The 24,228-nt window shown below is 40.9% G+C and overlaps 1 protein-coding gene across 3 annotated transcripts in view; it reads right to left on the reverse strand.

Annotated features, from left to right (window-relative positions):
- Positions 1-1,137: 1,137 nt before the first annotated feature.
- The window catches only part of ASAP3 (ArfGAP with SH3 domain, ankyrin repeat and PH domain 3), a 91,940-nt gene continuing 68,849 nt past the window's right edge, over positions 1,138-24,228 (reverse strand). For 2 of the 3 annotated variants that reach the window (XM_039334292.1, XM_039334291.1), the window contains 17 exons: positions 23,896-24,005; positions 22,332-22,401; positions 20,569-20,656; positions 18,713-18,761; positions 17,205-17,392; positions 16,034-16,167; positions 15,156-15,250; positions 13,550-13,730; positions 12,808-12,893; positions 11,734-11,849; positions 10,991-11,058; positions 10,510-10,611; positions 9,321-9,549; positions 8,606-8,879; positions 6,361-6,532; positions 3,031-3,153; positions 1,138-2,016 (listed from right to left, as the gene is read on the reverse strand). In XM_039334292.1, coding sequence (XP_039190226.1) covers positions 1,942-2,016; positions 3,031-3,153; positions 6,361-6,532; positions 8,606-8,879; positions 9,321-9,549; positions 10,510-10,611; positions 10,991-11,058; positions 11,734-11,849; positions 12,808-12,893; positions 13,550-13,730; positions 15,156-15,250; positions 16,034-16,167; positions 17,205-17,392; positions 18,713-18,761; positions 20,569-20,656; positions 22,332-22,401; positions 23,896-24,005 — 2,160 coding nt within the window. In that variant the 3' untranslated portion in view covers positions 1,138-1,941. The other variant, XM_039334293.1, reaches the window with a different exon arrangement.

Below are 24,228 nucleotides of genomic sequence, written 5' to 3' on the forward strand. Positions count from 1 at the left end.
TGGCATATATTCCAAGACATTTGGTTAACATCTAAAGCTTTGGGTCAGTTGCACAAGTTCAGAAGTAACATTTGAGGGGAAATACTTTCATTACAAGGAGTCCTCAATTTACACCAATTCATTTAGTAACCGTTCAAGTTGCAACAGCACTGAAAAAAGCGACTTATGACCATTTTTCACACAACCATGGCAGCATCCCCATGATCATGTGGTCAAAATTCAGATCCTTGGCAACGAACTCACATTTATGACAGTTGCAGTGTCCTGGGGTCATTTGATCCCCTTTTGTGACCTTCTGACAAGCAAAGTCAATGGGGAAGCTACTGTAGATTCACTTGACAACTGTGTTATAACTTAACAACTGCAATGATTTACTTAACAACTGTGGCAAGGTCGTAAAATGGAGCAAAAGTCACTTAACAACTGTCTCACTTAGCAACAGAAATGTTGGGCTCAATTGTTGTAAGTCGAGGACTATCTGTATTAGCATCCTTATTTTAAAAACAAAACTTTTAAAAAGTAAAACTAAAGTTTTACTTTAGTGATGGCAATGAAGAGGTAAATTTGGGTTATGATGCATGTTAGACAGTTATCTCTTCACAGCTGGATTTCCTCTGTTGGATTTTCTTTCACTTAGCCAAAACTTTCATGCCCTCTCCTTGAGCTCAGGGACAAGTAGAGAAAACTTGAAGTTATATTCGGCATTTTATGAAAAAGGCTGAATTCAAATGAAGTGAGTTGCATTTCACTCCCAGTGGATTCAGAGATAACTTTTCAGCACTCAACCCATAAATGTACATTGTTTTATTTAATCTAGATCCAACCATTATTTTTCTAACAATGATGATGAAGCTTGGGATAGCAGTACTTTTTTTCTACATCAGCAAGCCCATTGAAATGTTTCCAAATTTCTACCTATTGAAAACTGGGATTTTTATTGTCTATTCGTGTCAGAAGCCCCTTCAAATTATAAACATATAATGTTCAACAGAGCAGATAAAATCATAGCTGAGGACTACAAGCAAGCTTGACAGTGTTGCCTCAAAGATTTTTTTGCAGATTTCTTAAATGGCCCCTTGTCCCTTTCAGACACTAATTCTTGCTTGCAGTATTTGTAAAACAACTTTGCACAGCGGGGATTTTTACCCAACAAGGTGGGTTTTTTTTTAATGAAGTTGTTTAGAGAGAAGTTGTTTAGAATTGTCCTAGAAGGGAAGCAAATTCTGATGAAACAAGATGGCTTTACTTTGCTGAGTAGAGATCCATTTGGCTGGAGTTAATAATGTCAACCAGAGACAAAATCCAGAATCTTCTATCACAGGGAGTCATTATTCTGCAATAGATGAATTATTTCCCCATGAACAAGACACGAAGGTGACTCATACAACTGGAGCAAGGATTGCAGCAGCCCTTCCCAACCCCAAAGGCTTCCCAAACAGTCTTCAGCATTGATTCCTTCCCCCCCCCCAAAAAAAAAACTACTTTCTAAATACTTCTGCTCCCTCATGGCTGTTGACATGGAAACTGAGTGGTATAAAACTAAATGGTGCACTGGAGAACTTGGATCCATTCCTCCACAGCTCAAAGTGGGCACAGGACACATTGAATGAGATCGGATGGCAAGGAGTAGAGTCTCCACATTACACAATGAATGTCACATATCTCCCCTCTATGATTAAAAGGACAAAAAGTAGTCCATCAACTCATATTGACATGTATGTCCTTTATCTATGGCCTCTCCCCTTTCTGTCTACAAAAATGAGCCTCAAAATCCAGATTCCACCATTTCTTCCTAGCAACATTATCATGGAACCGAATAAGGAAATGACATCCCATGGAAGACCAGTCTCTGTGGAGATCCAGCAAGCCTCCACACCTTGTCCATCTCCAGAGCAGATCATGCTGCCTCAATATTTCCAGAGAAGACCAATCTGGGTCCACTCAGTCTTGCAATGGTTGGACAAAGTTGGAGGGAAAGACACCTGTCCTTGTGCCATCACCTTCAATGAATCCAACCTGGAAGGAAAACATCTCATGAGGGTGAGCAACTACAAATAAAAAGCAGCAGCACATTAGGCTCTGATCCCAGTTTCTTCCCATAGTAAAAATGACAAGAACTGGATGTGAAGCAATCCTGCTTTATTAGACCTGCAGCTATGTAAGAGGTCTGCTCAAAATCTCTTGTTTTTTAGCAGAGGACAAAGGTTTGGAAAAAGCAGGTGGTATCAAAGATTTCTCTATTTTCAAAGAGGATTGTACACCTCAGTTCTCAGTTGCTTGGGGAGGTTTTCTTTTACCCTCTCATTTCATTTATTATTGAGTTCACATTTTCCAAACTGGCGCCTTCTAGTTACATTGGGAATTCTAGTTCCAACACATCTGGAAGGTACCAAATTAGGATTGGTGGATCAAAGCCTAATAGAAAGGCAGAAGAGTGCAAAAGCTGGGAGGTTGTTTTTATTTGCCTAGTAAAATAATGGCTCTAACACAGACCCCCTAAATGAGAATTTCGCAATCGGGAAAACTGGAGAACCACTGTCGATTAGGTAAACCAGAAATCCTCTTGGCAGGAAAGCTAAAACTATTTTTATTGAGTTTGGCTATTGCAACAGAATCTTGCAAGCCTGATTGTGCTCAAGCGCCTCGACCATCTTATAGATTAGTGAATTAGGGATGTGCCACTTCCAAATGTAGTCTGGACTTAGAAGTTGCATCCCCTTTTCCCTAGCCAACAGCTTATGCATGTCTCTATCAAGGTCATTTTCTTTACTCTCTCTGCATGTTGAATTTTTAGCTCCCCTTTCTCCCAAAGTGGCTCTTAAAAGTGAACTGATCAGGGGCTGCGTGTAAGCAGATCAGTTTTGGAGGGAAAGATGAACAAAAAGCATAATCTAGATTAGAACTTGAGTGTCCTTTGCAAGAATGCTTCCCAAATGGTTTCTCTAAAGGACAAGCTTCTCCTTCTCTTCTAAAGCTGAAAGGAAAATTGCACTACCATCGTAACCCCTGAGGAAAAGCAGCAAAACTCACCCAATTTTGTTCATCCTCTTCCCGTGTTACTACAATGACTTCGCCCTTGGAGAAAGTCAACTCCCGGGCCTTGCCCCCTTTGCAGTCAGCCAAAGCCTTGACTCGCTTTAACCGTCCTTTGGCCTGTGAAGGGCAGAACAGCCATTATCAGTTTTATGACAAGATCCCTTGCTTCCCCAGATGGCTTTTATGACAGCAGTGCTGGGTGTAAACAGAGTTGCATGAGAGCAGCATGGGGCGTTCTCTGCCATAATGAACCTTCACCAAATCTCTCTCAGTTGGTTTGATCACAGGGCACCCACTTGGGCAATGTATGGACTTTAATTCCCAGAATTCCCCAGTCAGCATAAGCATCGCTGAAAATTCTGGGAGAAGTCTGTACATGTGGACCCAGGTTGAGGAAAGCTGCAAGAAAAATCAAACACAATTCCTAGAAACTTAATGGGGATGTTCACATCATTCTGGCAGCAGTAGAGATGCAATACAGGCAGTCCTTGACGTAAGACAGTTCACTTAGTGATAATTCAAAGTTACAATGGCGCTGAAAAAGTAACCTATGACTATTTTTTACCCTTACAACCAGTGGTAGGATTCAGCCGGTTCGCACCACTTTGGCAGAACTGGTAGCTAATTTTTTGTTGCCCAGGCCCAGAATGGACTTCCGGAAGTGGCATCCACATAGAGAACTGGTTGTTTACCTATTTGAATCCCACCACTGCTTACAACCTTTGCAGCATCCTCATGATCATCTGATCAAAATTCAGATGCTTGGCAACTGGCTCTTACTTATGACTGTTGCTGTGTCCCAAGGTCACGTGATCCCCTTTTGCAAACCTTTTGGCAAGCAAAACCAATGGGGAAGCCAGATTCACTTATCAACTGTGGTAATTCACTTAACAACTGTGGCAAGGAAGGTCATTAAAATGGGGCAAAACTCACTTAACAAATGTCTTACTAATTATTAATGATAAACTCAGCAAACCATCTCTCTACTTACTATTGCATATTTTAAGCAAGATTGGCATACGCCCAAAAATGGAAAAGAAAGGAAACCCCCACTGAAGAAGAAATAATAAATAAAATTTTATCCTGCGCTGAAATGGACAGGTTAACTCTAGAGATTAAAAATAAAACTGAAACCGAATATTATGAAATTTGGAAAAATTTGTACGATTGGTTAGAGATAAGGAGGATCGCTGAGATGATTATCGATTAATTAGTTGATATCGTTAAGGACTTCTTATTAACACCTATATTAGAACACAACTGAAAGATATGTAAATACAACGTTGATGACTGAAAGATGGTTTACCAAAAAATTTACAGATGTCATATGTACAGTTTGTTATACTCTGTCCTGTTATAGAATGTATTTTAAGTTTCTGTTTTTCTTTCTGTAACATAAGGTAATACTAATAGCAGTGTTGTAGCCAGAAAAGTTGAATCATGTCCACTTCTGTTTTTAAATGTACATTTAATAAAATTTGAATTAAAAATAAAAAAACAAATGTCTTACATAACAACAGAAATTTTGGGCTCAATTGTGATAAATTGAGGACTACCTGTATCTGGGTTTAATTTTTATTGCCATTCCCTGCATCTATATACTACCAAAATTCTCATTCCCATAATCTCTAACTGGGTGAAATGGTGCATCACAGGGCAAAAACCTTTTCAGCCAAGGTCCTTCAAAAGGGCTAACTTTTGAAAAAAGTCCAAAATCTGGGACCCGTGACTCCCATGGAATTGAAATTTGGCAAATTTTATAAACATTTTGTGGCATAAAAAATGATCCTAAAACAGGATCATCGTGTCGCCGTCAGCCATTCAGTCATTTCTTTATTTATTTATGAGACTTATATACCACTTTAAGTGCAAGCACTCTCTAAGCGGTGTACACCAGTAAGCAATGTATATATATATTTACATTACCCCCAACAATCTGGGTCCTCAGTTTACCTACCTCGGAAGGATGGAAGGCTGAGTTAACCTTGAGCCGGTGAGATTTGAACCGCTGACCTGCTGAACACAGTCAGCTAAAGTGGCCTGTAGTACTGCACTCTAACTGCTGCGCCACCTCGGTCTGACCCTCGGTCACTCTATGGATCAGCACCCCCATGCCTCTCTGTCTCGCACCGCCTCCTTCAGATCCACCCTGGTCATGATCAATATGACATAATACAAAGTAGTCCTCAATTTGCGACCACAGCTGAGCCCAACATTTATGTTGCTAAGTGAGATAGTTGTTGAGTTTTGTCCCATTTTATGACCTTGCTTACCACAGTTGTGAAGTGAATCACTGCAGTTGTTAAATTAGTAACTCAGTTAAGTGAATCTGACTTCTCCATTGACTTTGCTTGTCAGAAAGTTGCACAAGGGGATCACATGACCCCCCGACACTGCAACCGTCATAAATATGAATCAGTTGTTAAGCATCCAAATGTAAATCAGGTGATCATGGCGATGCTGCAACGGTCATAAGAGTGAAAAATGTTCATAAGTCACCTTTTTCAATGCTGTTGTAACTTTGAACGTCACTAAGTAGGGAACTGTTGTAAGTCGAGAACTACCTGTATCAAATGCCATAAAACATTTCCTGTGCTGATGTTTGACTATGCTATATAGTTCAACAGTCAAATATATTCTGAATTTATCCCAGTATTTCCTATTATTGTGCTCTGTTATTGTTGAATTGAACGCACTGAGGAATTTGTTAATGAAATTTCTCTGAACAGATGGACCCAACAGGTCACAAGTTGTCTAAGTCTTATATAGGTCTAATTTTTTTTAACTGGCTCTCATTTTTGTCTTTTAAGCCCTCCCCCTCCTCCCTGATAATCTTGGCTATAAGGGTACTCATATATTTTATACACATAGACATAAATGAACAACAATTTTAGCTGGAGGAGTCATTACTTTAAAAATGGAAAACTGACACATCCTCATATGTGTCTAAATTGACAGGGGGTGTCTCAGATCCTGGAACCGTAACACAAATGAGCATTCAAAGGCAATTGCTCTCCCTTGCCAGCACAGTATTACTCTACACCCGCTACGGTCTACAAAACACATGGTAGATCCATCACTGCCTCCTGGCATGTGTTCTTATTTTGAAACTTGGAGGAAGATGCCAACTACGTCTCCCCCGGCTTTCTGAGATCGCTGCCATCAGCTCTAAGGCTGAAATAGACACCCATCTATAACCAAGCTCAGATTGCTGCCCAGTGGTACTATGGATAGCATAATGCTAGAAAGGAGATCCCCAACTCCAGACCAGGCTGCTCAAGCTATAAAAAAATCACGACCTCTTGCTGTCTCTCCACAACTCACTGGAGCAAATCTTCTTGGCGTTGGCACAGGCAGAGGCGTTGGCCCTGGCACCGCAGTTTTGCACAAAGGCCCTTCTTCTGGGCAACCAGGGCTCTGTGGGGAAAGGGGGGTGCCAGAAAATTTACCCATCGAGCTGCTACTAATCCGTCGATAGGACCTGGTGCTCTCTGAGCTGTAGGAGAAAAGAAGCTGTCTCAGAAATCATTTCTAGTGGTGGGGAGTTCCTTCTCATGTGAGACTGTCGAAAGGGATACCTGTTCAGCATGGGGAATAGACCGCCTAAGCTCATGGTCCATCTCACCTTCATGGTAAGAGTGGTTTAAGACTTCCTCAGAAGAATGACTTAATGGCCATTTCTCGGGGATGCTCCAGTGGTGGGTTCCTCCACTGAGCAGAAGGGTAGATGATCCCCGAGCTGCTTTCTAACCCTTCCATTCTCCAATAGTCACTTGACCAAGCACAATGATTGAGGTTCTTCTGTTGAGTTAAGCTGTAGTGTTTAACCTTGTACCATTGAACAGGTCCCAGAATTTAAATTCAGACAGAATGCTATGCCATAAGCACTGACTTCCAAGCCATGCTTCTGAACACCACACAAAGACAAAAGCGAAAGAGCCACATTGTGGCTTAGCCTGACATATGAATCCTGCCAAAGTGTGGTGAGCTCTAAGGAAGACATGCAACAGATGGAACCAGGAAGTAGGCAGATCAGGGAAGATGTGAGACGGCAAGCCAGGAGCATGCTAGACTATGAAACATTTCAGTGGAACAAATCAGAAAATGCACAGCAAAGTATAACAAACAGTCACTGCTGTTCAGGATTGCCACTGTTACTACTGTTAACTAGATAGGCAGGAGAGCTGCTTCATCACAGAGTATCTGAAAGTGACTTTCTGTGAAGAAGAAAAGAATCTGCTTTGAGAATGATGGCGTTCTCCATTTCTTCTTTTGCAACCCATTCTCATCATAAATCATCATTGCAGAAATTCCCAAACATTAAGAATTGATTCCTAGTTTGTTTGTTTGTTTATTCTCATGTTCCTTTTCTTTCCTCAATCACTTTCCTTTTTATGCTTGGTCAAAGACTTGGTCAAAAGCCTATTTTGTTTCTCCTTGCCGATTTATCAGCAAAACCTATAGTAGAGGATAGAACCCACATCTGGTACAGATGTTACAATAATGTATGTGTGCAAGCAGGAAGAATGGGGAGGATATCTTCTCAAGTTACAATTTTGAATTAATATCTAAACTAAAAAGAAGTCCTACTTTTTTGAAGAGAGAGATTATGCTTTTATAGATATGAATGACTAGAAGGTGCAAGCCTAAATAGATATAATAAATACTATTAAAAGGAAGTAATATTAGAAACAACGCACATATGGCCTAATTTTGGATCTATTTATATATAACTTTTATAGTGGTGTTTGACTACAGCAAGCTGCCAGATTACTGAAGATTCTCCTCAACGCCCCTCCTTTACAAATACTGTAAAAATATTACAGTATGTTTGTTTATTTGAGAAATTAAATACTGGTCGTCTTCATAGGGAAAACTATCATTGTGTCAATGGCAATTGATTCAGACATGTGAACAACATATGAAGCTCCATACCTGGCCTGGATTCTCCACCAGCTGGTTTCATGTGACATGTGATATGTAAGCAAAACAACCATGCTATGGAAGGCTTAATGCAACAGCCTGGTTCATGCGACATGCAGGGAAAATGGCTGGGTTGCAAACACAGAGAACTAGAAATTATTCTCTAAATTAGACAACTACCAGACTACATACTGCACTAATTCATAGTCTGCCTACTCATAGTATATTCAATAAACTCCAGTTGCCAAGTCCTTCCATAGATTTTAGCTGAAAACTATACAAACATTGTAAACTGCTGCTAATAATAGCAATAGCACTTAGACTTATCTACCACTCCACAGTGCTTTACAGCGCTCTCTGAGCAGTTTACAATGCCAGTGTATTGCCCCCAATAATCTGGGTCCTCATTTTACTGACCTTGGAAGGATAGAAGCTTGAGTCAACCTTGAGCCTGTCAGGATCGAACTCCAGGTTATGGGCAGAGTTAGCCTGCAGTACTGCATTCTAACCATTGCACCACCAGGGCTCAACTTACTAAGCTGCTCAACTTAAAACTGATTGATTTTTATTTTATTAATGAGATATACATGGCCACCCTTCTCACGGACAATATGCAACAGTCTGGTCTGATAACCTCTGGTCTCACCTGAACCTGACTGGGGGCATTTGTCCTGGTTCAGGAGAGGTTCCAGGGGAAGGCTGCAGAGCTATCATCTGGACAGGCTCTGATCTTCGCCGTTGGGCGGCACCCTCGGCATCAGAACAGGTTTCCCAATAGGCTGTGCCTTTGACTTCCATAGAGTTACGGAAGTTGGGTGATTGCCGGAATGGCCCACCCTCCAATACACTGGAGATGCTGGAAATGGATGAGTTCCAAATGTTGGGGCTGTCTGGTGAATGGGGTAGTAATTCAGAGGCATCTGGAAAGCAAAGGAAACAATCACTCACGGGAGCAGAAGCTCTAAATCCATGCTAGCTGGGGAATTCTGGGAATTGAAGTCCACAGGATGACAGAGATGGACATCCCTGCTTTAAATAGTTGCTTTATCATGGCAATGAAGCCAGCCATTTGAAGAGTAATGGGGGATTTGTTGCCCATCAAAATCACTTCATATCACTGGTCATTTGGGCCCCAGTTCTTGAGCACTCTAGTTCAACCATACTTTCAAGATCATACATTTCTCAGCCCTGAACTAGAATATATCAGTCCAAATTCTTAATACGTATTGTAAAAAATCATTGTACAACATGGAAGGATGCTACAAGTATCCTGTTGGAATGAATGGGACGGCAATGCACAGCTTCACCCATGAAAAGCTTTGACATTTCCCTTGGTTGGCTTGCCAACATTTTTGCTTCACCTGGTTTTGGTTTGCTGCTCCCTTTGGGGGGCTTTTTGAGTGGCAATGGTGGTGGGGTCTTCTCACTGGTTGAGTTTCGCTGACCAGACTGCAAAGGGATCACAATGGTCTCGTAGGTCTTGTTGCTGATATCCATGCCAGAGCAGCCCCACCGATTTGAAGAGAAGAGAGTGGGCTGGCCGGTGGTTGGAGATGGTGAAGACCCAAAAGATCGCTGCAGTGGGCTAATCTATGTGACAAAGCAGAAGATGTCATCAGCACCTGGAGCCCTCTGTCACTTGCCCTGTATATCTTTTGCTTCTCCTTCATCCATTCCCAGCACTCTTATACCATCCAACCCTTCTCTAAAGAATTGAATCCAATAACTTTATGGCACTTGATACCCTTCATGCTACTAAGACTGAAAATAAGGAAACCAATTAATAGGAATAGGGCAAACATGAAGGTTGGTGGGACACAAGCAAGCAGACACCAGAAAAACAAAGCTAAGAAGAACATGGTGGGATCAGGCCAAAGATCCATCTAATCCAACATCTTATTTTTCATTGTGACCAACTGGCCTAAGGTGAATCCAGGCAAAATATGAAGCCAAATATCCCACTGTTGCTTGACAGAGCAACATGTGTGTCCTCTAAACTGGAGTTTGCAGAAAGTTGGGTAGAAGTAAGAAGACAAAAGAAACACAGAGAGTTAGATGAGGAGAAGATGGGGACCTTATTACTGAAGCAAGAGTTAATCTGGCTACGTTCTCACAATATGCTAAAGCAGGCCAGGTGCTGATGACATCTTCTTCTTTGTCTGATAAGATTTAGCAAATGCATTTGTACAATATTCTGAGCTTGTTTAGGGGGAATCTTGGTGGCTTAGCTTGTGATGAAAAATCAAGCTTATTTGGTCAATTTATGGTTCAGTAGAAAATGGGTTAATTCAATCACCAGCTTAAGAACTTTGAGGGAATGCAGCCAATGTGTTGAAGACCTCTGTTAAATCCTTCCTTGTACAGCCTAAGGTCAACCAACCTTTTGGTGTTTCTTTTCACAGCCAGTTAGAGAAAGCTGAAGGAAGCTACAGACAAAGCTTTAATATCACTGCCATGTTTCTTGACAGAAAGGAAAACTGACACGGGACTGTCCCACCTGGAACATTATATGATGTAAAACAAAAACAAATGGAATTGTTATCTCAGCACCTTTTCATCTAGCTCATCTTCACTGTCATACGAGAACTCCTGAGAAGTTTCCCAGTCGTAGTCCACATGCATAGCCAACTTCCCAGCCTGGGCCTGCTCCAGCTATCACAAAAGGATAAAAGAACATCCTTGGTCAGTTCATCATCTAAGAGGTTCTTCTATTTCTTCAAAGGTTATGATGTCGTTCTCCAGGCTGACATCATGCAAAGGAAATCCTCTGCTTTAGACAGCAGTCTGAGAAAAGCCCACCTCCTTTGGAGCTCCCATCCAGGGTCTGATTCCCCCAATATCAAAGACCTTCTGACTGGTTGCTCTCTCCAACATCTCAGTCTACGCACTCCTCAAACTGAGACCTTCCTGCTGTAGGAAAGTTGTCAATGCAGCCTGGCCACTGGTCAAGAGGATGGCCATTGTGAAGTAACATTATCTGGAAGGCACAATTCTTCCACCTAAGGTCTTAGGCCCCCTTACCTCCACCTACCAAGTCTTTGCATTCAGCGTTCTTGAATCTTCTTGCCATATCTAGAGGCGTTTCACCAGCTGCATTTACTAGAGAAGAACCAAAAAGACAGACCAATCTGAATCTGGAGGTTTTCAAGCAATGTGCTCCACAAACAGCTAGGACAGATACATCATAATTCTGTGTGGTGTGTAGACATTTGCACTTCATAGGGATAATCACATTAAGCTTATTATATATTTTAATAGAAATATGATGGTATTACATTCATCAAAGCCCAGACACCCAACCTTCCTGTATTTGCCCACCATATTATTCAACTGATCAAAGAAAGCATTTCTTTTTAAAGAATCCCCAAACTTTTCCATGGAAAAAACTTTTCGGAATCTACACTTCTACAAGATGTTGCAAAGGATAATATTCTCATCCAGCCTGCAAAATTCCATTGACAGGACCTGACCAGACAGCTATATTTTATTTTTATTCCAGTCCTGGCAATGGGCTCCAGTCTTCTATCATGCTGAGAACAGTAGGCAGGTTTGGGGCCATAAAACAAGCTTGGCACACACAATTTATCCTCCAAGAAAGCAAGAATAAACAAGAAGCTCAGGAGGAAAATGTATGAGGGTTGCTTCTGGCCATCTGCCATCCAAGCCGGTTGCATCGCTCTGCCTTATGGTAGGATTGGCGGCAAACTCCTTGGCAATAAGACTCTGAAGTTACCAATCCTTCTCCCTCAGTTTCCAGCCAGGTGGGCATCCTACCTGCATTTGTGGAAGCTTTCCCTTTCAGCAACAACTTGATGCAATTGGGCTGATTATACTGGACTCCATAATGTAAGGCTGTGTTCCCATCTATAGTGGGTCGATCCAGATTTCCCCTACGTACAGATGGATAGCAAAGTGGCAAATTTCAGGTTTCTTTTTTTATATATGCTTTTATTTAGTATCCTATTGATTTATTCATATTAATAAATTAATAAAACTAAATGTTACTTATTTAGTAAGATTGCTTTTACTTAGTATCTTATGATTCATATTGATTGCCTATTTAATATCCGATGACTATCACTGAGTGTTGTATCTTATGATTTATGATGATTGTATTTTACGATTATGATCATAAGTTACCACGTTGCTTGTATGTACACTGAGAGCTTATGCACCAGAAACAAATTCCTTGTGTGTCCAATCACACTTGGCCAATAAAGAATCATATTCTGTTCTGTTCTGTAAATCAGAGGTCCCCAAACTTTTGGGCACCAGAGACCGGTTCTGTGGAGAGAGGTTTTTCCGCAGACCAGAGGGTGCGTGGTTTTTTGTGCTGCCCGCATCCCGCGGATGGGGCTTTGCTTGTTTGTGTGGCCCATTTGCTGGCATGCCGTAGCTCGGTACTGGTCCATGGACCGGGGATTGGGGACCCCTACTGTAAATCATGGAAAACCTCAGTTCTTAAAATGGACATAAGACACATTCTGCACAAGGAATAGATTTGTACTTCCAAAGTGAACTGCAAATAGAAACACAGCTTTGTTTGAACAGTCACCCTTTTCTCCCCAGTTCTGCCAGTGCAATCTTCCAATAAGTTTTACAACTTATACCTCTGAAGGTTGCAAATAAATTTGGAGGGCAAGAAGGAATTAAAATGGGCAGCATCTATTGCAAACTGCATCAGGAGTCTAAATAAGTAGAGATGCTTGCTGCTTTGAAAGCATGTGGCCAAGGCTAGTAAGTTTAATTCTTACTCTTCCTCAACACAAATCATACTAGGAACAGAAGAAGACTTCCCAGAAGAGGCCTCAGAATCCAGTAACAAGAATTCTTCAATCTAAGACTTACCCATTCTGAATAATGAAATCCACCAACGGAAGGGAAGTTTTGTTGGCGTAGCGTACTGCCCAATGCAAGGCTGGTTCACCTTGTTCCTATTAGAAAAAAGAAGGAGAAACACTCTGCAAAACTTTCTATGATAGAGGTCAAACCAAAATAAAAATAAGAAGTGAACCACAAAGACATCTGAATTATATTACATCAAGTTGATAGCAATAGCAATAGCATTTAGACTTATATACCGCTCCATAGTGCTTTACAACACTCTCTGGACAGTTTACAATATCAGCACATTGCCCCCAACAATCTGGGTCCTCATTTTATTGACCTCGGAAGGATGGAAGGCTGAGTTAAGCTTCAGCCCATCAGGATCGAACTCCAGACTTGGGCAGAGTTGGCCTGCAATATTCATTCTAACCACTGCACCACCAGGGCTCTTTACTATCCTAAGTTGATATTAAAGGATGCCTCATAGGTGTCAGATGTGAGCTTTTGTTATAACACCTATGCCATAGTAGCCATTAGCCAGATAAAACCACAAAAAATGAAGTTTTTAAAAATAGCCATTATTAAAAATCAAATCCTCAGAAGATTTGGATCACTATAGTGCCCAGGAACAATAAAACGTGCCTGATTTCAAGATGAAAACTTTTATGTTAAAAAAAACCAATCTAAATAAAAATCAGAAACGTGAAAGTCATTTCTCCAAGCAGCCATGTTTTTGCTGACTCCTATTTCTTGTCCCACTTACCTGACCTTCAGGACTCACAAGAGGTTTGGACAGATCATGGCCTTCAGCAAAAGCCTGAAGCAGTGCCAAGAGATCCCTGCTTCGGATAGCTTCCCAAACTCGATAAGGATCTTCCTTGGTAACTTTGTGGACATACTTGCGTTCCATATACTTTGCCATGATGAATTCTTTCCTGGTATTCCTGCATTTGGGAAGAGGAAAAGTTCTCCAAAAGTGTTTTTTTTAGACCTTAGGGCAGGGGTGGGGAGCAATAGCCTTTTATGACTTGTGGACTTCAACTCCCAGAATTCCTGAGCCAGCCATGCTGGTTTAGGAATTCTGGGAGTTGAAGTCCACAAGTCATTAAAGGGGCCCTTGTTCCCCACCTTTGCCTTAGAGCAAAGTTCTCCAATCTTTCCGGTTTGATGGCCTGGAAAGAAAGGGAGCAGCAGGGAAATGTGTGCGCTTGAGGCTCCATATGCACATGCGCACAGGGGCTGCATGCACCCACGGCACATGCACTGGCACCTATGCGCATGCACAAATGGGCCACATATGCCTGCATGACATTGGTGGTGGTGCTAGCATCCCCGCGCATGCACAAATGGGGCTGCTATGCCCGTGTGGCGGTGCTACCACAATTCCTGGGGCCTGGTGGCCAATAGGCCACAGCTCAGTACCAGGCCACGGGCCATAAGTTGGGGACCCCTGCCTTACAGGTTCGTAAGAAGGGCTCAGCTCAGTCAGCTCTATCTTCTATTACAGTGGTACCTCATTACTAATTTATTTGGTTCCAGGAGGTGTGATCAGTACCAAAAATGATGAGTACCAATCTCATTTTTTACATTAAGGAATACTGTAGTGAGTCACAAGGCAGCTGACACCGACACGTTCTAGCTCATGCATTGAGTACCAAACAAACAATGAGTACCAGGACAAAATTTTCAAGTCAAAATGCGATGAGTACCAAATTTGATGAGTTTCAAAGCAACTGAGTACCAAGGTACCACTGTACTTTCAGTGGGCAGGTGCTTCTTTATCCATCCCCACTGTTTAGTCCTCAAGTAATTGGTATTTAGAAGCAGGGATTGCCAAGATTTGAAGGACTGGAGATGGCTGTGGATGTGATGCAGAGATGTATCAAGTCCAGGGGGAAGTCATTTTGAAGCCTAAAGACTGCTGTTAAGCATGACCCCAAATGTTACACATGTGAAGGAATGGATGTTATGTACAGAGCATCCATCATTAATTCTGATCTATAGCTAACAGGTTGCTAGATCCATGGCTAATAAGATAGTCTTGATAGACAACAGCTGGTAAAGCATTCAGCTGGGGAAAGCAAAGGAGCAGATTTCTAAATATCAGAGTTAAATTGCAAAGTCACAATTATTTGCTTATTTATTACATTTATATTTATTAAAATTGTGCACAGCTTGGGTAGCAAAATTCAAGTTTTCCTATTGATGAAAGCAGATTTTTTGGGGGGGAGGGGGAATAAATATAGAAAAAATAGCAAGACTAAGAAGCCGGTGAATGTTTTTGCCCCACACTTGTCCTCATCAGATGTCTCCAAAGCCATCCCCCATCCCAACTCTGTCCCCACCAAAGCAATGCCCATATCACTTACATATCACTGCTCAAAGAAGGTTTGGGGCTGTTCTGGATTGGCAAGGTGGCTTCCATGACTTCATTAAACTTGGCATTTCCAATGCTGACTGCCAGCTGTAAGTGAGATAAGGGCCATTGTGTCACTGGCAAGATGGGGAACCATCGTATCATATCAAGAGTCAAGAGCAGGGGTCTTCAAACTTGGCCCTTTTATGATTTGTGAACTCCAACTCCCAGAATTCCTTGGCCAAGCACGCTGGCTGAGGAATTCTGAGAGTTGAAATCCACAAGTCATAAAAGGGCCAAGTTTGAAGGCCCCTGGTCAAGAGCATCCACAAGCCATTTTGGACTAGCCAATAAAGTAAAAACGAAGGCAAGAGGCTGAGAAAGAACACTTGGGGTGCTATTTTATACCCATCTCCATTTACAATCTAGAAGAAAGTTTGGCCAGTGTGGTATAGAAGAATATCATTACTATGGTTTGTCACATAATCTGCCAGATGTTCAGACTGAAATTGGTATTTTTCTCTGCCTTTCGAGTTCTTCCAAAGGACCTGGGATAGGCAGATGTGGATGCTTGATGGTGTTACAGATATCGTTGCAGGATATATAAGCTATTCCAAGTAAAGCTACCTTTAATTATTATTATTATGGTTAGTTGCACAGTCAGCCAGATGTTTAGACTGGATTTGTTGTTATTATTGCTGCCTTTTCTCAGGAAGTCAAAGTGAGATATTCTGGCTTGAAAGAGAATGACCAGTTCAAAGTCAGTTTCCATGGTTGAGAGTGGACATGAACCTTGGTCTCCTTCTCTTAAGTCCAGGACCTTAACCATTATGGATAGTCCTCAAATAGCAGAAAGAAAATGTTCTCTCCAATCTGAGAGTTAGCACTTACCAACAATTCCGATGTGCTGAGCACGTCTAGTGTCAAAGATTGGATGCGGGAATAGTGAACCCCTAACTCACGGTGAATCCCTGAGCACTCAATACAAGTCAAGATGCCAAGGTTGGTGGAGAGCCAGGTAGGATCTGCAAGACAACAATCCAGGAAGAAGCTATGACATACACATAACGACACGTCCTTCTCTTACTCATACTGCAAACAGGCATTTATTTCCCAGTTCAATGAAACACATAACACACCCCAGTTCTCTACTGCAGATGAGATGCTCTTCACGACCTACTGAGACATTCTGAAATTTGTCCTTTAAGCCTGCTGCAACAGTTGCAATCTAGCATGCCCTTGACCTGGATGCTACAGTTGTGCCATTTTCCATTCTCTCTCCCCTGCCCTTTACTACACTGAGCATTCTCTGCCCACGGATTTCCGGGTGATTTGTCAGTCAAATCATGTTAGGCCACCAGAGTGGTGGGAAAGTTATCCTGCTCTCTCAAGCAGGATCTGAACCGATCCAATCTTGATCCAATCTCATCAGTCCCAAGTCTCCTAAATTTACAGGGAGTTCTCAACTTACAACCATTCATTTAGTGACTATTCAAAGTTACAATGGAACTAAAAAAAGGGACTTATGACCCATTTTCACACTCATGAACATTGCAGCATCCCCACATTCGTGTGATCAAAATTTGGGCACTTGGCAATTAGCATGCATCTATGACAGTTACACTGTCCTGGAGTCATGTGATAATCCTTTGTAATCTTCCCAGCTGGCTTCCAGCAAGCAAATCAATGGAGAAAGCCAGATTTGCTTAATGGCTACACAACTCACTTAACAACTGAAGTGATTAACAACTGTGGGGAAAAGATCATAAAACGGGGCACAGCTCACATAACAACTTTCTCGCTTAGCAGTGGAAATTTGGGGCTCAATTGCAGTTGTAAGTTGAGAACTGACTGTAAATGGTGTGATTCAAATATGTGAACAACCAGTTCTCTGTGTGGATGCTGCTTCCGGAAGTCCATTCTGGACCCGGGCAACAAAAAAATTAGCTACCAGTTCTGCCAAAGTGGTGCAAACCAGCTGAATCCCACCACTGGCTGTAAGTGCTTGAGCACGTGGGAGCCCTTGCACAAAAAAAGGATGCAGTGGGCTGCTGCAACCCACCTGGGGCTCCACAGTCACAGCACCATCGATTTCCTGGCATGTTTTTCACTTCGTCAATGATGAGCTTGGTGAGTTCTTGCAATCCACTGTTGGCCATGCCGCCCGCTGAAGACACAGAACCTCCTGGGTCCCCCTTGAAAGCATTGCTAAGGGCTTCGTCCTTACTGTTCTGGAGCACCGAAACCCACCTGTCCAATGGAAGAAAGCACCAACCAGGATGCAACTGATTGAGTGAAGGAAGTCAACATATATGATGTAACTGTTTAATCCAAAGGCCACAATTCACATCAATGTATGTATTATGTGTGGACTTGTACACAGTCAGCAAAAAGGGAATCTGTCCCATGCTGTAATCAGCCACTTTGGAATGTCAGATCCCATAAATATAGGAATGGGTGGATGAGAGTCAAGTATTTACGTTTCTGAATTATTTGTTGTATTCCTTCTACAACAACAGCAAGTATATTAATTGTGCTTAATTGAATAAATGACCTATATACTGTATATAGAACACTTACCCTATTCTTTTGAATTGACATTTTTTAAAGTAACCAATAACTTATAAGTAATTTTTTAAATTCCTCAAACCTTACAAAACTGACTACATATTTCCATCATACGTGTATCATAGTATTATGCGTTCTTTCTATATAATTGTATTATTGTTATCTTTCTGCTCTGTACTGTACGCTAAATACTGTAAATAAATAGCATATATATTATCCCTGGCTGGTAAGTTAAGTTCCTTTTGGCCACATTCCCTCCCTGTGAAGTTATCAGAAGAGCATTACAAGGAAACGGACCTTGTCCTGCTTCATTATAATGTAAACATATTTCATGAAAGGCCTTGGCTTAGCAAGCTAAGCACATGTACTGGCATACCCACCAAATGTGTGGACTTCAGTTGACAAATTTCAAAGCTGGCATGGTGAATCCTAAGAATTTTGAGGGTTGAAGTCCACATGCCTGGAAACCTCTAGGACAGTGTTTCTCAACCTTGGCAACTTTAAACTGTGTGGACTTAAGCTCCCAGAATTTCCCAGCCAGCATTGCTGTTTAGACTTCAGCTCCCAGAATGCTGCTGGGGAATTCTGGGAGTTGAAGTCCACACAGCTTAAAGTTGCCAAAGTTGAGAACAGCTTTCCCCGTGTCTCATCTCAGCTGTTGGATAAGCTCCTCTATTTGGTAATGTCTGTGCTAGATTAGTTGTACCCCACCTTTACAGTAGCCTCTGCTATTGATAACCTCTTCCTGCAGCGACTTTATCAAGGTATTTCACCCCTCCATCTGCTTTCGCTAGCCCACTAGCTTGCTCAATGAGTCTGCATATTTGGCAGAAAGGAACTGCTGATTCTCTGTAGTATCCAGGTCTTAATTTATTACACAAATATGATAGACATAAGTAAAGTAGAAGACCTATTCCATTAATTCAATCCTCAAGTAATATTTCTAGTTCACGGTTTTCCCATTCAAAAATGCGACAAGAGACCGAGAATCCTCAAACTTACACTATACAGTCCTGCTCTTCTTCTGCTTGGAAGTGGTATGTTCTATTGTCTGCAAACGAGAGAGGGAGAGGGAGAGAAACAAGAGACTCCTTTGAAGATAAGAAACGGATAAATAATAGTGGTGGCACTTTAAAAAATTAATCTTTATTGTTAGTGGGAGAAGCTGGAGAGAGTACAGAGATAACATAATGAAAGCAAATATTAAATATGCAAAGAAGTCTGCACTGGTTTTTTTTCAGCTTTTTACACACACACACACACACACACACACACACACACACACACGGGTAATATGTCTGTCCTCTTCCCCATCAACAACTGCAGAAAGCCCAAAATTGTTGTAAAAATTCAACAGCAAAATTCCTTATTTTTGGCAGCATTGTTTTGTATAGGCTTTAAATAAGAATGTTTATAGGCCTGGGAGCTCTCCAGAGACCAAAACCCTTGCTTATTTATAGTAAAATATTGTTGAATCATGCAACAGGATTTTGGAAATTTTGCCTCTGAATTTTAGTTATACAATTTGAGGTTCTTCTGGACACAGTCCAGAACTCTGTCCTAGGGATTCATACCTGGTAAAAGAATTAATTATATCCAGAGGGTACTTATTAATACAGAGGGTTTCCCTGTGGCACTCTATACAGACTTTGAGGAAATAAAACATAAAGACTATTGTCATTTTTTACATTTGATGTTGAAGAAGGTTCTTGAGAACACCAGGATAGCCAAAAAAACACATGGATCACACAGCACAAGCCAGAGTTGTCACTAGGCTCTGATATGATAATTATATAAATGTTTATCATGTTTTGGACACATTATTTGAAGACCTAACTCTCTGCAGCATAAAGCTCATAAAAGTGGAAGGAAAAAGAAGAAAAGGATGATGATGGTTCAGTTGAATCAATGATAAGGACACCACTGGAAGAGCTGAAGAACCAGGCTGAGGCTCGATGACCCCGGAGAAAATCTATCTACATGAATGCTAAGAGTTGACACCAACATAATGGTGTGTATCTATTATAATCATATCAAGCTGAACCACTTAAGCTGAAGAGTCAAAAGGCTTTCTATTGACTCTATGATTCACCAATGACTTAACTGAATGATGGAGCAAATTCTTATCCAATGTTCACAAATAGGAAGAATTAACATGTCCCCAAAGACAGAACATTATCAAAACAAAGTTCCACATTTCAGGAAAGTATGTAATAGGACTTGAAATATGCATAGTGGTGTCTGCAAAAGAGGCAAGGTGGTGGACATGATAGAATGTTTGAAGTTATGTTCCTTTTGTACATGGACCTTTGACATTAACACATGTACCAAAGAGTGGGGCTTATCTGTGTCTCATCCATAAACATGCTTCTTTTTGACCTCTTCTTGGAAATGTTGAGGGTAGATAAATTAGATAAATTGTAACCTAAGAATGGGTTGGCAGTGCAATGCAACTGCAAAAAAATGTGATTTTAGGCACTATTAATAACATCCTAGTTTTCAAGTCATGAGAATTAATTATTCCAGTAGTCAATCACCAGAGCAAAACTCAAGAGCAGTGTAGACAGAATGAGGACTGCTATTGGCAGATAGATCATAGTTACTCCTACGTAGACTCTTGCATATGTTTCCCTGTATAAAAAAAAATCTCTACACTTCGTAGCCATAATGAGTAGGTGGCAATAACAATTTCTTTTCACTTTAATCTAGTTCCAATCGTTTCAAATAACTGTCTCCAACCAATTTTAAACTTAACATGAAAGAAATGTGAGAAAAAGCATTCTGTTTGGAGCTATTCCGGTACAAGATATTTAAAGAGGACAACACAGCCCTAGTAATATGATAAAATATTTACTTACGGGTCACAAGATCAAAGGATTTTTTATCCTCTGGATGAGGCCTCACTTGGCAAGTCAAGAGATTTAACTTTACTGGCGGACGGTTTATCTGTTCAAGAAAAGATGGGATGATGAACCAGTATCTCTGTCAAATACAAATATTCCAGGTAGTCCTCAACTTACTACCTCAGTTGAGGCCAACATTTCTGTTGCTAAGCGAGACATTTGTTAAGTGGATTTTGCTCCATGTTAGAAGCTTCCTTGCCACAGTTGTTAAGTGAATCACTGCAGTTATTAATTTAGTAACATGGTTGTTAAGTGCATCTGGCTTCCCCATTGACTTGGTTTGTCAGAAGGTCGCAAAAGGGGATCATGTGACTCCGTGACACCACAACCATCATAAATATGAGTCAGTTGCAAAGTTTCCGGATTTTGATCATGTGACCATGGAAATGCTGCAATGGTCGTAAGTGTGAAAAACAGTCATAAGTCACTTTTTTCAGTGCTGTTATAACCTCGGTTACTGAATGAACTGCTGTAGGTCGAAGACTGTATGTGTTTCCTAATTCATTTATCACATTCTGAGTAATAATGGACAAATATTACCAATAAATCAAATTATCGACATTTACTCTAATTCTATATTAAAGATATTTATTTGCCATGTGGCACAGGAGGACACAACCAGATGTACAGCAGACAATATAATCAGATAAAGACTGAAAGTTTAAAAAGCCTGGAATTATAAAGAAGTTCACCAAAGTTCTCAGTGAATTAGTTTCTTAAGACCTGCCTGGAAGTTGCTATCACATAAATATTTCAGTGGATTTGTGTGCAGTTTCCAAAGTTTTTAAATACAAATTAAATAGCCATCTAGTCCACTTTTTATTCCATTTCTTTCAATTTTCATGAATGGTTGATTTTTCCCCTCCTAAAAGTTTTGTAGCCAAGGCAAGACAGATAGTCAACAATGTTCATTTGCTACCATCTCTGCAGTGAAATCTACTTTGCAGGGATCCAGCCTGTCACAGACAGCCACGATGGATTACATCTTTAAATTCCTCATGTGAGAAGACCTGGGGCTTGCCAGAGCACATTCCAAGAGAATATGATACATTCTCATTACAGAAAATAGTATCTTGCACCCTCCTTGTAGGCCACAATCAAATAAAATGCAGGACCTTTTCCATTCCATTCTTGTTGGTTATATTCAGGCAATAGGTTTAATCAGGTCATTATAAACAGAAATGTGCAAAAGCCCTCATTCCGGGAACAGAAAATTCTGGAGAATTCTAGAATGTTCTGTTTATTTCCAGAATACACCAGAACCTCTTTCCAAACTACCGTATGCTGGGCTGGGGAAGGTCCTGTGGAATAGCCTATCCAGAAGGAAATGGAGTGTTCTGGACAAGCCTGTCAGCTATGTTCATACCACAGACTTTTAGTTCTTTTGTCCAGTCTTAGCACCTTCTTTGCATCCATCCTGCTTGGTTGATGCATGGTTCAATGTACTATGCAAAACCAAAACATGGATGAAACCAGAACCACCTTAAGCATACAAAGAGATTAGTTTAAATATTTCCCAATGGTACATCAACACGAAGCAGAATAGAACAGAATAACAAAGCTGGAAAGGACTTTGGAGGTCTTCTAGTACACACACACACACACACACACACACACTCTCAAGCAAGGGACCTTATATAATTTCTGACAAGTGGCTGTCCAGTCTCTTCTTAAAAGCTTTCAGTGATGGAGCAAATTCCACCCTCCACCCCACTTACTGTGCTATGAGAAATAGTGAGACATCCGTATTTCACTCCACACTTTCTCTTCTGCCACACCTTCCGAATTCTAGGACAAGCAAAGAGGAAGGACAAATGAACACAATATTGAGAATTAGCCTGTGTCAGAGGCCATCAAACGGACATGATATAGTTCCTGGTTTTATAGATCTGGGTTTGCCACCCTTTGCTACCAGAACATCTTATCAGGAATGAATCTGTCTGTCTGTCTACTACTAAAAGTATAGGCTGCCCAATTCTATCATTAAGCAAACAACATGGTGATAAAAAAAAAATTGAGTAAAATGCTTTAGCACTGTAGAAGCCAAACAGGAATGTGTAAAATATACCATTTAGGGAATTGAACTTTCCAGGAAACGGAAGAATGATTTTTTTTGGCCTTCCAGACAATGTTAGTCCTTGATGCTCTCTGAGCTTGCTTGTTTTGTTGCAGACGTTTCATTACCCAAATTAGGTAACATCATCAGTGCTCATGTAGTACTAATAATGTTACCTAGTTTGGATAATGAAATATCTGCAAGAAAACAAGCAAGCTTAGAGAGCACCAAGGACCCCTCATGTCAACCCTGAGCTACAAATATTCTCCTTTATTAATATCAGTCTGGCAATTCCAGGGCTGATCCAACATGATTTGTGGCGTCACAAACATGGCCTGGCAACAGCATGATCCAGGGGAAATAAATGAGATTCTAGTATTCCTGAAACAATTCATTTTTGAAAATGATACCTTTTGTACCCATCCTCACTTAACATTTTCACTGTAAAGCGAACTTTCCCAAGCAAAATATCATAGGCCTACTTTCTCAGATGTAAGAAATGGGATAGAACTAGATGACAATCCTTTTCTGGAGCTGTACCCAAATATCTAATTTCTGAAAGATGTTCTCTTGATGAGATTATGACAGTTTTGGAAAGAAGAACAGAGGGTGGGCAATCCACAGGTTGCCCTTGAAAACAGGGATAGAGTTTGATATCTCAGAAATGAATGGGTTAATTAAAATAAAATGTTGATAAGGCATTTTGGAAAATGCTGTCTTCTTTTCAGTCAGTGGGCACTCCCATTTCATGTCAACTTCAGATCTCTGTTTTTGCAGAACATTGGTTAGTTTTGAGATCTGTGTCAGCTTTATTTTCTTTTCTAGCTCCCACGGTAGTTTATTTGAAGTCAGAGCAAAGCCAGGGTTTCTTTGCAGGTTTGCAGTCTGTGGACAGTCCTTTCCTCCATTTGCAGCTTAGATATATGGATATATAGATACACACACAAACACAAAACCAAGCAAGTACATTTAGCATAAGTATGTGGTTTGGAGGGAAGAGAGTGAGTTGTAATCTATTTATTTCATTTCCTTTTTAGGGGGTGAAGGGAAAAAGACATGTTTGTTCTCAAATATCTGTAGTGGTTCGGGAAAAGGTTATGATTCTTTGACACGTAAAATCTTCCACTTGCACAGAAGGACTGGGAATGGGAATAACCGTGGCTTACAAATGCCTACTTCCACCCATCTTACCCTGTGATGCAGCACAAAGCACCCTGAGAGCTTACCCATCACTTTTTTTATATAAGAAACCAGACTTCTCAGTCCCGTACTGTTTATTGCCTTGATGCTGATGGATGCTGTACCCACTGCCAGAGTTCTTTCTGTTGAGATTCTCCTGAATGCAAAAGAAATAAATTTATTTCATAAGCTAACTTGGGCATCTCCCAACATTGTGTCAGCACTCTGAAGATTTTGATAAGAGTTATGGATCCCCTGGCAAGATGGCTGCCAGTGGCTCACAAATTCATGCAGCAGAGAACAGCCCTGGTTTACCATCTTGCTATTTTAACTCATCCTTTAGCCCAGCGTCTCTCAACCTTAACAACTTTTAAGATTTG

The sequence above is a fragment of the Crotalus tigris genome, unplaced genomic scaffold, assembly GCF_016545835.1.
Source record: "Crotalus tigris isolate CLP2741 ecotype Arizona unplaced genomic scaffold, ASM1654583v1 scf7180000017628.32516253702:7417878, whole genome shotgun sequence".
NCBI classification, from domain to species: domain Eukaryota; kingdom Metazoa; phylum Chordata; class Lepidosauria; order Squamata; family Viperidae; genus Crotalus; species Crotalus tigris.